Consider the following 13,255-nt stretch of genomic DNA (forward strand, 5'->3'; position numbering starts at 1 on the left):
TTTTAAATAAGCCTCATAATAACTTGACTTCTCTTGCTCTTTTCCATAAAGTCCCACATTGGGGAGTGTTTTTATTAAGCCCTGAGGCCTCCTGGTGACAGAGCGTGAAACGTGCTCGAAACAGGCGGACACAGGCAACTTGGGACGGGAAAAGCAGCGAAGCAGAGGAAGCCCGAGCGGCCGCCACGCAGGCCACGGCCATGTCCGAGCCAGGCACCACCCTGAGGGGTTTCACCGGGGGCAGGAGAGAAAGAGGTAAGCCAGCATGCGAGCGGCGACCCCCTGACGAACAGCACATCCGGGGGGGGGCCTGAGGCTGCCCGGGCGCTCAGGATCCTGAATTCAAGGCAACAAGCCTTGACACCCCAAAAGCCAGGCCTGGGGGAAGAGATGGAGCAAAGGGAAGGAAGGGGCAAACGGGAGGGGCAGCCCTGTCCCGGGCGCGTTCCGACGCTTCCCAGCTGCAGGACTGCGCGCTTTCCTCACGTATGAATATTTATATCGTGGTATCACAGAGAGGAAAACGCCGCTGTAAACGTATCTACAACCACGCCGAGTCTAGGTGGAGAGCGAACACGCCACAAGGCAAGAGAAGCTGGGAAGGCGCAGATGGCTAACGGCAGGCGCACACCCAGCCCGTGGTCCGGCCGTGAGGCTCACACGCCGGCGCGAGGCCGGCGGGCGGCTGTACCTCGGTGTCTTCCAGGTCCACGTCGACGGCTCCCTTCCAGCCGTAGAGAGACGCAATGTGGGTCAGCAGCTGCCCGGTGAAGAAACGCACCTTCTGGGTTTTCGTGATATTTTTGTTGTGAACCACCTGGAAACAGTGAACACATCAATTTCAAGGAACTCCATTTTGAAGGCAGTGTTTACCGATTTTTTTCATTATAAAAATAACATAGGCTTATGACAAAATACTTGACAAAGAAAAGGAACCACATGAAGAAAAAACAGAAGTCACCAATAGTCCCAACATCCTAGGATTCTGCGACGTGTCCCTCCGCGCCCTGCCCCGCCCCCACATGGGCACGCACTGGCTGGGGCGTTCGCCCCGAGACTCTGGTCACAGACAGTTGTGTGCCTGTTTTCCCGGGTGCAGCAGAGCTTTCCCACAGCACGAAAACTCCTTCAGAACATCCTTCAGAGGGCTGAGCATCACCTGTCCCCCGCGCGACCCCGGCTCATGGAACCATCCCGGCGGGCAGGCAGGCCCCTCCCGGCCCTGGCCGTGCCGACTGGCCCTGGGCCCTGGCCGCAGCCGTGCTCTTGTCCACCTGAAGGGGCCTCCGCCACCCGCAGCCCTGGCCTGGGCACGTCTCTGAGACCCGTGACACAAGCTGCCAGGGCCACCGCCTCCCCAGGGCTGGACGCTTCCTCCAGGGAGGCACCTGGACTGAGCACCTTTGCTAGAACAAGCCGGTGCTGGCTGGGAAGGTGAAAGAACCTGCATCTCCTCACTGGCATTTTTTAAAAATTTAAAAACATTGTTCTCTTTTATTGATTTCAAAGAGAGAAGGGAGGGAGAAAAAGGGGAAGAGAAACATCGATGTGAGCAAGAAGCATCTACCAGTGCCACCTGTACACAGCTGCCTGGGGACCACAGCCACAACCCGGGCGCGTGCGCTGACCGGGGATGGAACCCACGGCCTCTTTGGCCTGCAGGACGCCGCCCAACCCTCCGAGCCACACCCGTCAGAACCAGCGCCGCCTGCTCGAGGCCAGGGCTCCGCAGCCTCCCCATGGTGGACACTGGGGCCCGGTGGCTGTCGCGGGGCCGTCCCATGCGCGCGCCTGTGGGGCGCAGGGCAGCCTCACTGGTCTCTCCTCACCAGACGCCAGGTGCACCGCCCGTCCCGACAGCCAGAAAGGCCTCCGGACACTGCCAAATGTCCCGGGGGGCGGGGGAACAGTTGCCCCAGCAGAGCACCGCTGCATTAGGCGCGGTGCCGGGGACCGTTTCTCTGTGGACCCCAGTCTGCGGCCTCCCGACAACCGTGCACACCAGGAGGGCCAGGGAGCTTCTCTCGCGGATCCGCAGTAAAGGCAGGGGGTTTGCAGTGCTGGGCTCGGGGGGCGGGGACGGGTCCTGTCGGACGCGTGGGAAAGACAGAAAGGCAAGTCGACACAAGGTGACGCGCCTGCTGGCCCGTGAGTGAGGGCTGCCGGCCATTCCCAGCCCGCGGCGACCGCGGTGGCTCCCGGGAAGTGGCGACCGCGCCTCTCTCCCCGCTCGGCCTGAGCACCTGCTTCCCCGGGGACCCCCACGGTGGCCCGTCCCCAGCACTGCCTTTCTGCTTAAGAAACAGCTTTCCTTCGAACCCACGCGACACCCTCCGTGAGCCAACGTGCGCGGCCGTCGGGCCCTGTGAAACACTGGAGAACGCGCGGGGGGCACGCTGGTGGGCAAACGCGTACCTTTGTTTTCAGCGTGGACAGCAAAATATTGACGGTAGAGAGCCTGTCTTCCTTTATGCCCGAGCTAAAAATGCAGGGAATGAATTCTGAAAGCAAAAGTTCAAAGCGTTAGACTCAGGATATTTTGAATGTGAAGTCATGAGAGAACATTACTTCTTACTACTGCACACAAGACCTTTCACTTGGTGTTTCAAGTTTGCCTTTTTAACTGCACAGGTTCACAGTAGGAATAACCACTTCTGTGACACAGGAAAGCCATTATCTCCAGGCGAAACAATGGCAGAACCTTCAGGTTCACTGTTCCCTAGTTCCCTTTCACTTTCCCCTTCTCACGTTAACTTTAGTAAAATTAACGTAATGCCGACGGTCTCCAAGAGGATGTTCACTGTGACTACGGGTTTCCAAAGCCTCTCTTCGCACAGGCTTGCTCTGAGATGGGTCTGGAGCAACGGCGGTCATTTCACCGACTGCCGGTTGGGCCTGGGGGCCCCACGGGTGCCAGGGAACGGCCAGCACAGCCGGGCCCCGCGCCGTCGCTCGCAGACTGAGGGGCGCCGGGCGGAGCCATGAGAGCACCTCCAGCTTCGCTCCCACCACCCGCCCTTGCGGGCCCACAGTTCCTGCAGGGGTGGACTCGTGATTCTCACAGAAAGAACCATCAGAGAACCCTGGGCAAACCAAACCAACTGGAACGCCACAACGCAGAGGTGGAAGTCCACACGGCTGACCCTGGGTCACCAGTTAACTGCCAGCCTTCAATGTGGCCACACGGTGTTATGTTTAAACGTCTAGTAAAAGGGGACCACGTGTGGCAGTTGTACAGCCGCGTCCGAAGGCGGACGGAAGCACGCCGCGCCTCATTTCTGACAGCTGCCCAGCCGCGGGCCTATCCTCAGCGCCCTTGCTCACTCGGTGCCCTGCAGGGGGCGCGTTCGCGCGCTGCCGGCCGAAAGGGAAAAAGGCTCCCCGGCAAAGCCTCCACCACAGCCTCGCTTTCCCCCTCGGGCGGAGGGGCCGACACGGACTGGCTGGAGCGCGAGGCCAAGCCGCAGGACCCGACACCAGCCGTGCCCGCACTGTGTGGACAGGGCCGACCCAGTCCTTAAGGAAAGGGGTGCCCCCGCTCCCCTGCACACGGGGGCCCAACTCCGGGGGACATGCTGAACGACGGGCTGCGCTGCGCGGGGCCAGGGTGCTGCCCCCGCCATCGTACCGAGTGTCCCGATAAAAGGCGAGCAGTGCCAGCAGGGGAACTGCCCTGGGGGAGGGGCAAGCCGGGGAGCCGGCTGAGCTCCCTAACCCACATGGCACGAGGTAAAGCCACCACCACAGCGACTACACTCCGCCCTTTACACACGGGCACCGCAAAGAGCCGGGGCCAGGGCAGCCGTAGCCTCTGCGCCTGCCCCGCCCGTGGTGCGGACGGCGCCGGCGCTCCAGGCTGCCCACCCGCAGCCGGCTCCGCGCTGACCCCGGCAGGTGGCCGGCCCTGACCGGAGCTCTGCCGCCGCCCCCGGCCTGAGGCCTGCTTCCGGCTGCCGGCAGGGGAGACACTGGGCGGGCACCAAGCTGAGCCCCCGAATGACGGCGCTGCCGCCGCAGGCTCACCCACCTTTCAGCTCCAGCACGTGCAGCACGGCGCTGTCGTCTCCGGCGACCAGGAAGGACAGGGCGAACTGGATGTAGGCCTGCCGGACGTCGTGCACGCCCTGCGGGACAGGAGACCAGGGTCACACGCGCAGCCCCACACGCCCCTCCCGTCCCCAAGTCCCAGGGCCTCCTGGCTCAGTGACAACCCCTGGGCGGCGGCTGCTCCTGCAAAACACAAAAAGCGCTCCCTCTGGCCTCCCCTCCCCACCCCCCTTCTCTCACAGGCTCCGTCGGAACACAACAGGGAGGGCTCAGCGGCAGGTGCCCTGCCCAACGGCACCGCGCCAGCGCCGAGTCCTCGGACCACTAAGCGCCGAGCAGAAGACTCTCCGCCGCCCGGACACCATCGACTCTTGGTGGCCAATAAACAGCACACCCCGGTTTCTGAAAACCTGGAGAGAATGGAGAGGCTGGTGCTGCCGCGGCTAAGGCGCCAAGGAGGCGGCACCGGGTCTCCGGCAGGTCTCACACACTGACACCCGACACCGAATGAAGCGCTGGTGCCGCCCCACCACACCCCAGCGTGGCCTCCCCGGACCTCCGTGGGACCTGCCCTCAGGCACAGCCCCGATCGGGGACAGCGGGTCCTCGGCGCCCAAGGTGGGACCCGCAGCCCACACGTCAGGGGAGTCCTCAGGCCCGGCTGACCAGTGTTCCCTCCCAGGAACGTCCAGACAGACCCGTGTCTCATTGTCCCCGTTTACACCCAGAGAACCCAGCGGGCGGCCACGCGGGCGCCGGCAGCCGCCCCCGAACCAGCAAAGCGCTCAGCTCCTCCGCCGCCCGGCCCGAGCGCCCTCCCCGCAGGTGTGCAGACGCGCGAGCGGCAGGGAGTCGGGGGGGGGGGGCCACGGAGAACGCTGCCCTGGATGCCTGACGAGCACCTGGGGGCGGCAGCCGAGGGGCGGCAGCGATGGTGGTGGCCAGCACTGCCCCCTGAGCACTCGCCACGGGCGTACAGCGAGCCCAGCGCTGCCACCTGGCACCGCGGCACCGCCACTCGCACCCCCGGGGGCAGAGGGCCCGCCACAGCCGCCTGCTGCGGGAACGTCACGCCAGTCGCAGAGCCGCTGTGCGAGGCCAGCACTGGGGCTGGTGAGGATGAGCGTCACACACGACCCCGCGTTCACCCGCAGAGTCTGTCCTCTCGGGGCCCCCGCGGCACTTCCCGTCACTGTCCCCCCTCGCCTCTGAGACCCCGAGGCCTCTGTGCGCGTTGGGCCAACCCCCCTCGTTTGTGGGGCACGTGCCTCTTCCGCAGGAGATGGGACCTGTGGCTCTGGGGCGTCCGGACGGCGGCGGCGCTCGGCCCCGAGGTCACGGGGTCTCGTGCCGACCAGGCCAGAGCTGGTCCCCTGCAAGCACACAAAGCCCTGCGCTCGCCGCGCCCTCCCGGGGGCCCGCCTGCGGGGCCTCCTCACAACCGCAGTGGGGACAGTGGCGACTGGAGGTGTGGACATGAGCGCCCCTGCGTCGCGTGCCAGCAACGCCCCAGCACGGTCACCGTTTACCAAACACCAGCGACGTTCCGGAGGCCGTGGTCTCCGGCGGAGAGAAGATGCGACAGGGCCACAGCACCGCCCTGCCCCCGCCCTCCAGGTGCCTCCTTGTCTCTAAACGCGCGACTCAGAGGAGCAGGTGGTGCGCCCTGGGCGCGCGGGCCCGCGTCACAGAGGCAGGCAGCGACGTGCTCACCGCCCAGGCAGCCTCGGTCAGGTCGACGCTGGGCTGGCCTCCCAGAGCCGCGGGCGTCGCCAGCTGCTGCCTCTACGCTGGCCTGCGGTCTGCGTCACCCGGCGCGGCAGAAGCGCAGGTCCCAAGAAGGGGGAGAACAGGGTCACATCTGGGGGCAAAAGCCAATCCCTCGTGTGCAGCCCCCCCGGGTGGGTGGGGCACGCCTGTCCTCCCCCAGCAGACTGAAGGCGCCACTAGTTCGGGGGTTGCATTTTTATTCTTTGTCCACTGATGTACTGGGAGTCAGGGCCCGGGAATGCTGGTCCCAGTCACCTGCCATTCTAGAGGCTTCTGTCCTGCTCGGACACAGCAGAGTTGGAACAGACCCCCGGGGTCACTCCGGCAATGGATTCTGAGCCAAAGTAGACCCGTCTCGCCCCCTGGCACCCGTCCTGCACACCCAGACAGCCCCGGGCCTCGGGGTCCTGACCCCTGAGAAGCAGGCCCTCCAGGGACAGCACCTGCCCGGCCCCTGCCGCAGCCCCGCCTCCCACTCACGGCCCCTCCCACCGGCCTCCGCCTTCCTCCAGGGAAATCCCTTCAAAGGCAAGGGGGCCCCCCATGCCCGCTCCCCGCTCTTGCCCTGCGACCTCACTGGCCATCAGCCCAGGAAGGAGGCGTCCCGGACTCAACAGCTTGTTCCAAGACACTGTCTAAAACAGACTGAGGCTCGTTTGGCCAAGCTGCTCTTCAGAAGGGAGCTTTCAGCAAAGCCTTCTTTGGTGGTATGAAAATACCCATAACTCCCTCTTTATGAGGCCTCAATAATTCCCTCCCCAAAAGGGCGGCAGGAGACTCAACAGATGCGGGGAGATTTAAGACACTCATCCACCAAATAGAACGCAGGGCCCGGCCTGGATGCTGGGTCGAGCCACGAAGGGTGTTCCGCGGCCGAGACCAGTGAGGCAGCACCAGGCCTCACCAGGACACCGAGACGGAGCCGGGCCGCAGGTGACCCCGAGGAACCACCGGCAGTGCGGGGTGGCGCTGCGGTTTCGCTCATTTCACGGTGGTTTTCTGTGAGAAACGCACGCTGAGGCACCAGGGGTGAAACAGGACACACGCGTGGGGCTGGCTGCACCTGGCGCCCCAAAACAAACTGAAAGGTGGGTGGGGCAGTGCCTGAAGCTGGTGACAGGCATGGGGCTTCACTGTGCTGTCCCCTGCTCCTGAGCAGCCCCAGCACACGCTGCACGACACGAGTTTTACTGATGCCTAGAGACCACTCCCCCACACACCAAGCACCGAAGGAGCCCCACGCAGGACACACAGCAGCGGGCAGAGCGCCGGGGCCGCTGTCCCTGCGTCTCGGCGGGGCCAGGGGACGGACCGGGACCACACTCAGCGGGCGGGGGCGCGGGGGGGCGGGACCCTGGTGAGGACACCTGCCCGCTGATGGCCAGGTGGGAGGTCTGGCCTGGTGTGCCAAGAGCGCAGGCCCTTTTTTCTAGAAACACCATTGCATGTCGAGGCCTCACTCGCTGACCAGGACCTGCTGACACACAAACAGAGCAGGGCACCCGCGAGCTGCTGCCCCATGGAGGGCACCCACCCACACTTCCAGGAAAGCCTCCCACACTGGGTCGGCCTCCCAGAGCCGTGGGCATCGCCAGCTGCTGCCACCGCGATGGCCCTGTGGTCTGTGCCACCCAGGGCCGCAGAAGCCCAGGTCCCAGGAAGGGAGAGAACAGGGTCGCTTTGAACGCGGCCCCCCACCGGGGGCCACCCTCTGCCGTGCAGGACGCCTGGCACACACACCCCGCCCCCCGCCCCGGGCCCCAGCGGCTCAGGAACGTCGGCAGGGAGAGCTGGCCCGTCACTCGGAAAACAGGACAAGCTTCCACAACTGCCCTGGCCCGTGCCTCGGGGGCACGTCCTCCCAAGCCCGAGTCCCCAAACCCGTGCTTTCTCGAGAACCTACCGAGCCCAAGGGAAGCTTCCAGGGCCGCCAGGGGACGGCGTTCAGCAGCCCCCCCGACACCCACACTCACACGCCCGTTCTTTCTAGGCACCCCGGCTTCTCACTACGACACACTCGGGAGGCACGAGACTCTGCAGAGTCCTACGCGACCTCCCCGGTGACGTCACTGGCTTCGACTTCAAAGGGGTTTCTGCAAAGTGGCTAGAGTGTGAACAGGAGCCCAGGCCACCCTGGCTCCACGCCATGAGGCCACCAAGCTGACTTAATTCACGGACAGGCCACGCCATCCCCACGGGCCGGGAAGGCACCGTGACGCTAAGCCCCGAGCAGCTGGCCTCAGGTGCCCGCCATTCAGGCTCTGCCAGGTGAGCAGGGAGTGAGGCCTCCCCGCCCCGCAGGCCACGGCACACGGTCCTCCACAGAGGCCTCTGTCTCTGGCACATGGGGACCAAGGCCAGCGAGAGAACTGCGCCCCCCAGAAGGGAAGGAAACACACCGGAAGTACAAGGTGCTGGGGACTCACCTTCGAATCTCTCTTGGTCACCAGGGTGTGCAAGGTCTTGTTATTCAAATCAAAGTGGCTGCAGACGTCCCTGGCGGCCTCGGGGCCCTGGGTCACCATGGCGGCCATGAGGCTCAGGCAGGCCCGAGCCATCCTGTGCAGGGGCAACGGGGAAGGGGCCATCAGGGCACGCGGGGGCACGAAGCCACCTTCGCCAGCTGCGGGCTGCTGCCCCCAGTCAGAAGAGGGGAGGAAGGAGGCATGCGAGCATGCTTTTAAAAAATCCTAACAAAAACTACAAATGAAAAAGAAAATCCACGTCTGAAGAGGGCCAAGGACACAGCACATGAGCTACAAAGGTGGCAGCTCCTCCGTCCCGCCAGTCACCCCGCAGCAGGGGGCCGCGTCCCACCCTGCGCTGCGGGGCCCTGAGGACGCCCGCGGTGGCTGCCTTCCCAACCCCCGAAGCCACGGTCAGCCTGGCCCACCACACACTGGGCGCTGGGCCGGGGGCCGGGGCCAGCAGAGGCCCCAGCCACGGGCACCCTGCGTCCTAGTGGCAGAGGGGGAGGGTTAGCAGGCTGGCACGGATGTGACGTTGACGTGGAACTGGGCGAGCGCACGTACAGACGCGCCCTGTCCTCTGCGGGGTAACAGGGCTGGGCGCCCGCGGACGGAGAGCGTCCCAGGCCTCCCTGGAGGCAGCGAGGCCGGAGCCATGGCGGTCCCAGGGGCAGCCTGTCTGGGCTGCTGGGCAGAAGGCCAGGCGATGCCAGGGAGGCCTGGAGCGCCCCAGCACAGCGAGGAGAGCAGCCGGGCAGGAGGGACAGCGACCGTGGTGCAGTCAGCGCGAGGGGGCAGGGCCCGGTCAGGGACATGGCTTCGCTTCACGCTCGGGAGTGGACGGCGCCCACGCACACATGGGGCGCGGCCCAGAGCAGCCCGAGGCCGCCCCGCCAGGCAGCAGCGCCACCTACCTGTACCCCGAGGCATACAGGGACTCGCAGATGAGCTTCATGTGGTTGTTCAGTAGCTTCTTCACGATGTTGGTCCCCACAGCGTGGAAGTGGGACAGATCGCTGGCCGTCCGCAATAACACGGCCTCAAAAGCTTGAAATATTAACAGCATCTGTGGAGACAGTTGAAATGGTGATGAAGCTAATTTCTCTCCCCTCCACACACCTGCTCCTGTGTCCGCCAGTCACACATGGGTGGAAAACCACCGACTTACAGGATGGGCCCCCAGATCCTGAGCCGAAGGCAGGGCGGCGGCGGCGGCTTGCGGGCCGTCCGGCCAGCCCCGGGCTCTGGAATCAGTCTTGTCCTCACGGCCGAGCTAAGCAGAGAAGGGCTTGCTCACAGCTACGCCAAGTGACACAAGGAACTTCTATTCACACCTGGGCCTCATGGCTCCGGGGACATCCAGGCCTGCAGCCTTCCCGCAGTGACCTGAGGTTTCGACGGGTCCCTAAACAGCCCTTGTTTTGAACTTCTCTGCGACCAGAAAACAAGTCTATCTCGTGTGCGTCTGCATCTGCGACACACAAACTCTACCTATTCTGTCGTTGAAACAAACCACATCGAAAGCCAGCACACGTTTGGATGAAGAATCAATGACCCTTTCTCCTGGGATTTTTCCACCATTAAGAAGTACTTTCCACTAAGATGCTTTCAAAGGTCACGATGCAAAAATAACGTAACCCTACAGCAGCACGCGGCCCGAGCACCGTTTTCCGTAGAAAGCTGGCCATGTTTTGAAAAGTTACCCTATTTTGCTGTGTATAATGTGCACCTTTTGCCCAAGTTTCTGAGGGGAAAACAAGGACGAGCGCTACACACGGGTGTGATGATGGCACGCCACGGGCATCATAATCCCGTGTATGACGCGCACAGAGGGGGGAGCGCATCGCACACGGCAGGATATGGTGCACCGCAGCCCTCCTGTCGGGGCAGACAGGGCAGCAGCGCCAGCTGTTCTCCCCTTCGTCAAGCAGTTCGGGAGCAGCGCACCTCGCTTTCTGGCCGCTTCTCCCCGCTCAGCAGCTGGAACACCTCTGCGCACTCGACGGAGATCTTGATGTAGCCTTCTACGACGTCATAGACGTCCTCTCGTGGGAGCGTCTTGGCCGCAGCGACGAAGGCTTCCAAAGCTGAAACAGGGATGTGCACACGTTAACACAGACAGTCTCCCCGCAAACACTCACAGCCGCCCCTGGGACAGAGGGAGGGGTCCAGCCGGAGCACCAGGCAGTGGGAACGGCCACTGACTGAGGCGGGGGACACGGCCGCCCACCACACACAGGTGGGGGCAGGGCTCTAACGCTGGTCCACACAGAGCAGGACGCGTCTCCGTCCCGGCAGCCCCCTGGCCCGGCCCCAATCCGCTCCTGGCACCGCGGGGTCTGCGCCCGTCACCCAGCCCCCCTCTGCTCCCCATCCCCCATCGCCACACTGAGGGGGTGCGACCCGAGAGCGAATACAGGAAGGGTGGTATCTACACACACACACACGCACGTGCACACACACACGCACACACGCACACACACACGCACAGAGTCAGCTTTAACACGGGAAATGCCCCCTTTTGCAACATGTATAGACCGTGAGAGCATTAGTGAAGTAAGTCAGACAATGAATTGGAAAAGCCGAACTCACCGAGTAGAACGGAGGTTGCCAGGGCCTGGGGGGTGGAGGGAGGGCGGGGAGAAGCTGACCACAGGGTACAAACCTCCAGCTATAGGGGGAGTAAGTCCTGGGGATCTAACATTCAGCGCAGAGACTACCGTTGACAGGACCACACTGTGTACTTGAAAGTGTTCAGAGAACAGATCTGAAGTGTCATCCCACACACAAAAAGGTAACCACGTGAGGGGATGGCCGTGCGAACCGACCTTCCTGTGGCCATTTCACAGCAGACGCGTGTATCGAAGCATCGCACTGTGCGCCTTAAACTCACATATACATCACCACCTCACGAAAGCCGGAAACGACACCGTCCCGAACACCCGGGCGAAGACAAAGTCCCTTGACATCTACCAAGCGCCCTTCCCGGTGAGGCGATGCTGCCACAGGAAGTGACAGGAACCCATCAGCCGGGAGGGAGGCTGCACCCTGGAGACCAGATTCAGACACGGGCCCTTCCCGCCCACCGCGCGGCCGGCCTCTCGCCCGCACCTCCTGTCAGCCCGGCTGCCCTCGGAAACCTGTGCGGACGCAGCGCCTGAACGCCGGGAGCGCCGGGAGGCCTCCGAGCACTACCGCACGCCTGGGGGCGTCACCGTCTGGAGAGGCTCCCCGCCTCGCCCCGCATCCCTGCTGAAAAGCCCCGTCCTCGGGGAGCCTTCGCACATCTCCCAGAGGAGACACAGGCCCCTGGGCACCAGGACTGCTCACGGGCTACCCTGTGGGTGCGGCTGCCTTCCCCCCGGACTACGCGTAAGCTCCCACTGGCAGGGCCCTGTCTGATGTTCACGCACGGTTTTCTCTCCCCCGACTAACTAACGAGCAAGTGAATGAGTGAATGGCTGCAATGGGTAGGACTCGGCTGAAGCAGGCCTCATGGCCCCCCTGCTTAGCAGCGGCAGGCAGCAAGCATTCACAAACAACGTCTGTGGGACCCAGACTGGGTATGGGGGCTATCCTGGACCTTAACCTAATGTCTTCACCCCGGGAGGAACACTGTCAGAGTTTCGTTGGACACAGCACCACTGTTTCCATACAGTGCGACGTGCAACTGTGTTGCCACCCCCCCCCACCCCACCCCCTGCAGCCTATATACTTTCTACGGACTACATGGCGCTGGGAACGGCATCGCACTTCCCCAAAAGTGTGGTCATAGCGGGGCTCCCCGTCCGTCGCCGGACAAGTCCCTGCGGTGGCCCCACTTAGATGAGGTTAGGGGTCAACGCTCCTGCAAACATTGCCAAGAGATGCACCGTCGGGGCGCGATACAAAGTTGCTGGGAAGCGCTACGCAAATTTCCCCACAACTGCTGTAGGACGGTTTTCGAGGTCGCCGAGGGGCGCTGCCCGGGCAAGGGAGCCAGCCGCGTAGCCGCCTGGAGCTGTCGCCAGCGCACCAGTCGGTCCTCCGGGGTCGCGGGAGGCACAGGGCAAGGAAGCTCAGCGCGCCCTCCCGGAGCGGTCCCGGGGCCCCGGGGCCCGACCACGGCGGTCTCAGCTGCCGTCCGCAAATCGGGATGTGCGGCTCTGTCGCGGCGAACCGCAGAGAGGCTGAAAGGAGGGGCTGCGCCTGGGACACGGCGATCTGTGCCACTGACCGGGCCCCGCGGCAGGGGGGCCGCCTCGCACGCACGTGCTCCCCCCGCCGCGGCCGGCCCGGCACTCACCCGGCACCGCGCCTTGAGGGTCCTTCAGCTGAGCCTTGAAGCGCACGCCCGTGAGCTCCTCGGTGCGGACCCGCTTGGCTGCGCCCGAGGGGGACGCCGCGCCGTCCTGGCCGTCCCCGGCCTTCCTCTTGGGGACCCCCATGCCGAGAGGGCGGGACGGCGCCGGGATAGGCACCTGCGGACCTGGCGCAAGCCCTCTCAGGCTGCCGAAGCGCGACTGCTGCCCCACGTGCGCAGGAAGGGGCGGGGCCTGGAGGAAGAGGCGGGGTCCCGGAAGAACGGCCGGCGGAAGGGGCGGGCCTAGGACGGAACAGGCGGAAGGGGCGGCAGTGCAGGGCGGGGCCTTACGCGCGGGGCCTTGGGAAGTTCCCCCGCCGGGGGCGCGCCTAAGGTCGGACGGCGGGTGGGTCCCGCTCGCCCGCTCGCCGCCTGCTACTCCGGCGGCTCCATCTCAACGATCCTCCGCTCCCGCAGGGCACGAGGCCGGGCGCGTGGGAGCAGCAGTGCCCACTCAGTTAGCGCTGCCGCCGGGAGAACTCGCTTGGCCCGCAGCAGGATGCCTTTCCCCCGGGAGCCCTGTGGGCTGGCTGGGAGGGTGCCAGAGCCCCGCTAAGCGCCAGGCGGGCTGATGCCGGAGGTCCTCGCACGGGCTCCTGGGCCGAGGGTCGTGCAGGCGCCCCTGAAC

The 13,255-nt window shown here is 64.6% G+C and overlaps 1 protein-coding gene across 1 annotated transcript in view; it reads right to left on the reverse strand.

The window, feature by feature from the left end:
• URB1 (URB1 ribosome biogenesis homolog) overlaps window positions 1–12,772 on the reverse strand; it is a 53,142-nt gene extending 40,370 nt beyond the window's left edge. The window contains exons 1-7 of the mRNA XM_054577843.1: window positions 12,571–12,772; window positions 10,233–10,372; window positions 9,200–9,351; window positions 8,244–8,376; window positions 4,028–4,124; window positions 2,416–2,501; window positions 692–817 (exon numbers count right to left, since the gene is read on the reverse strand). Coding sequence (XP_054433818.1) covers window positions 692–817; window positions 2,416–2,501; window positions 4,028–4,124; window positions 8,244–8,376; window positions 9,200–9,351; window positions 10,233–10,372; window positions 12,571–12,712 — 876 coding nt within the window. The 5' untranslated portion in view covers window positions 12,713–12,772. The remainder of the gene's footprint in view (window positions 1–691; window positions 818–2,415; window positions 2,502–4,027; window positions 4,125–8,243; window positions 8,377–9,199; window positions 9,352–10,232; window positions 10,373–12,570) is intronic.
• Between the last annotated feature and the right edge of the window lie 483 nt (window positions 12,773–13,255).

Source organism: Pteronotus mesoamericanus, unplaced genomic scaffold, assembly GCF_021234165.1.
Source record: "Pteronotus mesoamericanus isolate MK-2021 breed Mesoamerican mustached bat unplaced genomic scaffold, CSHL_Meso_final contig_116, whole genome shotgun sequence".
Taxonomy (NCBI): domain Eukaryota; kingdom Metazoa; phylum Chordata; class Mammalia; order Chiroptera; family Mormoopidae; genus Pteronotus; species Pteronotus mesoamericanus.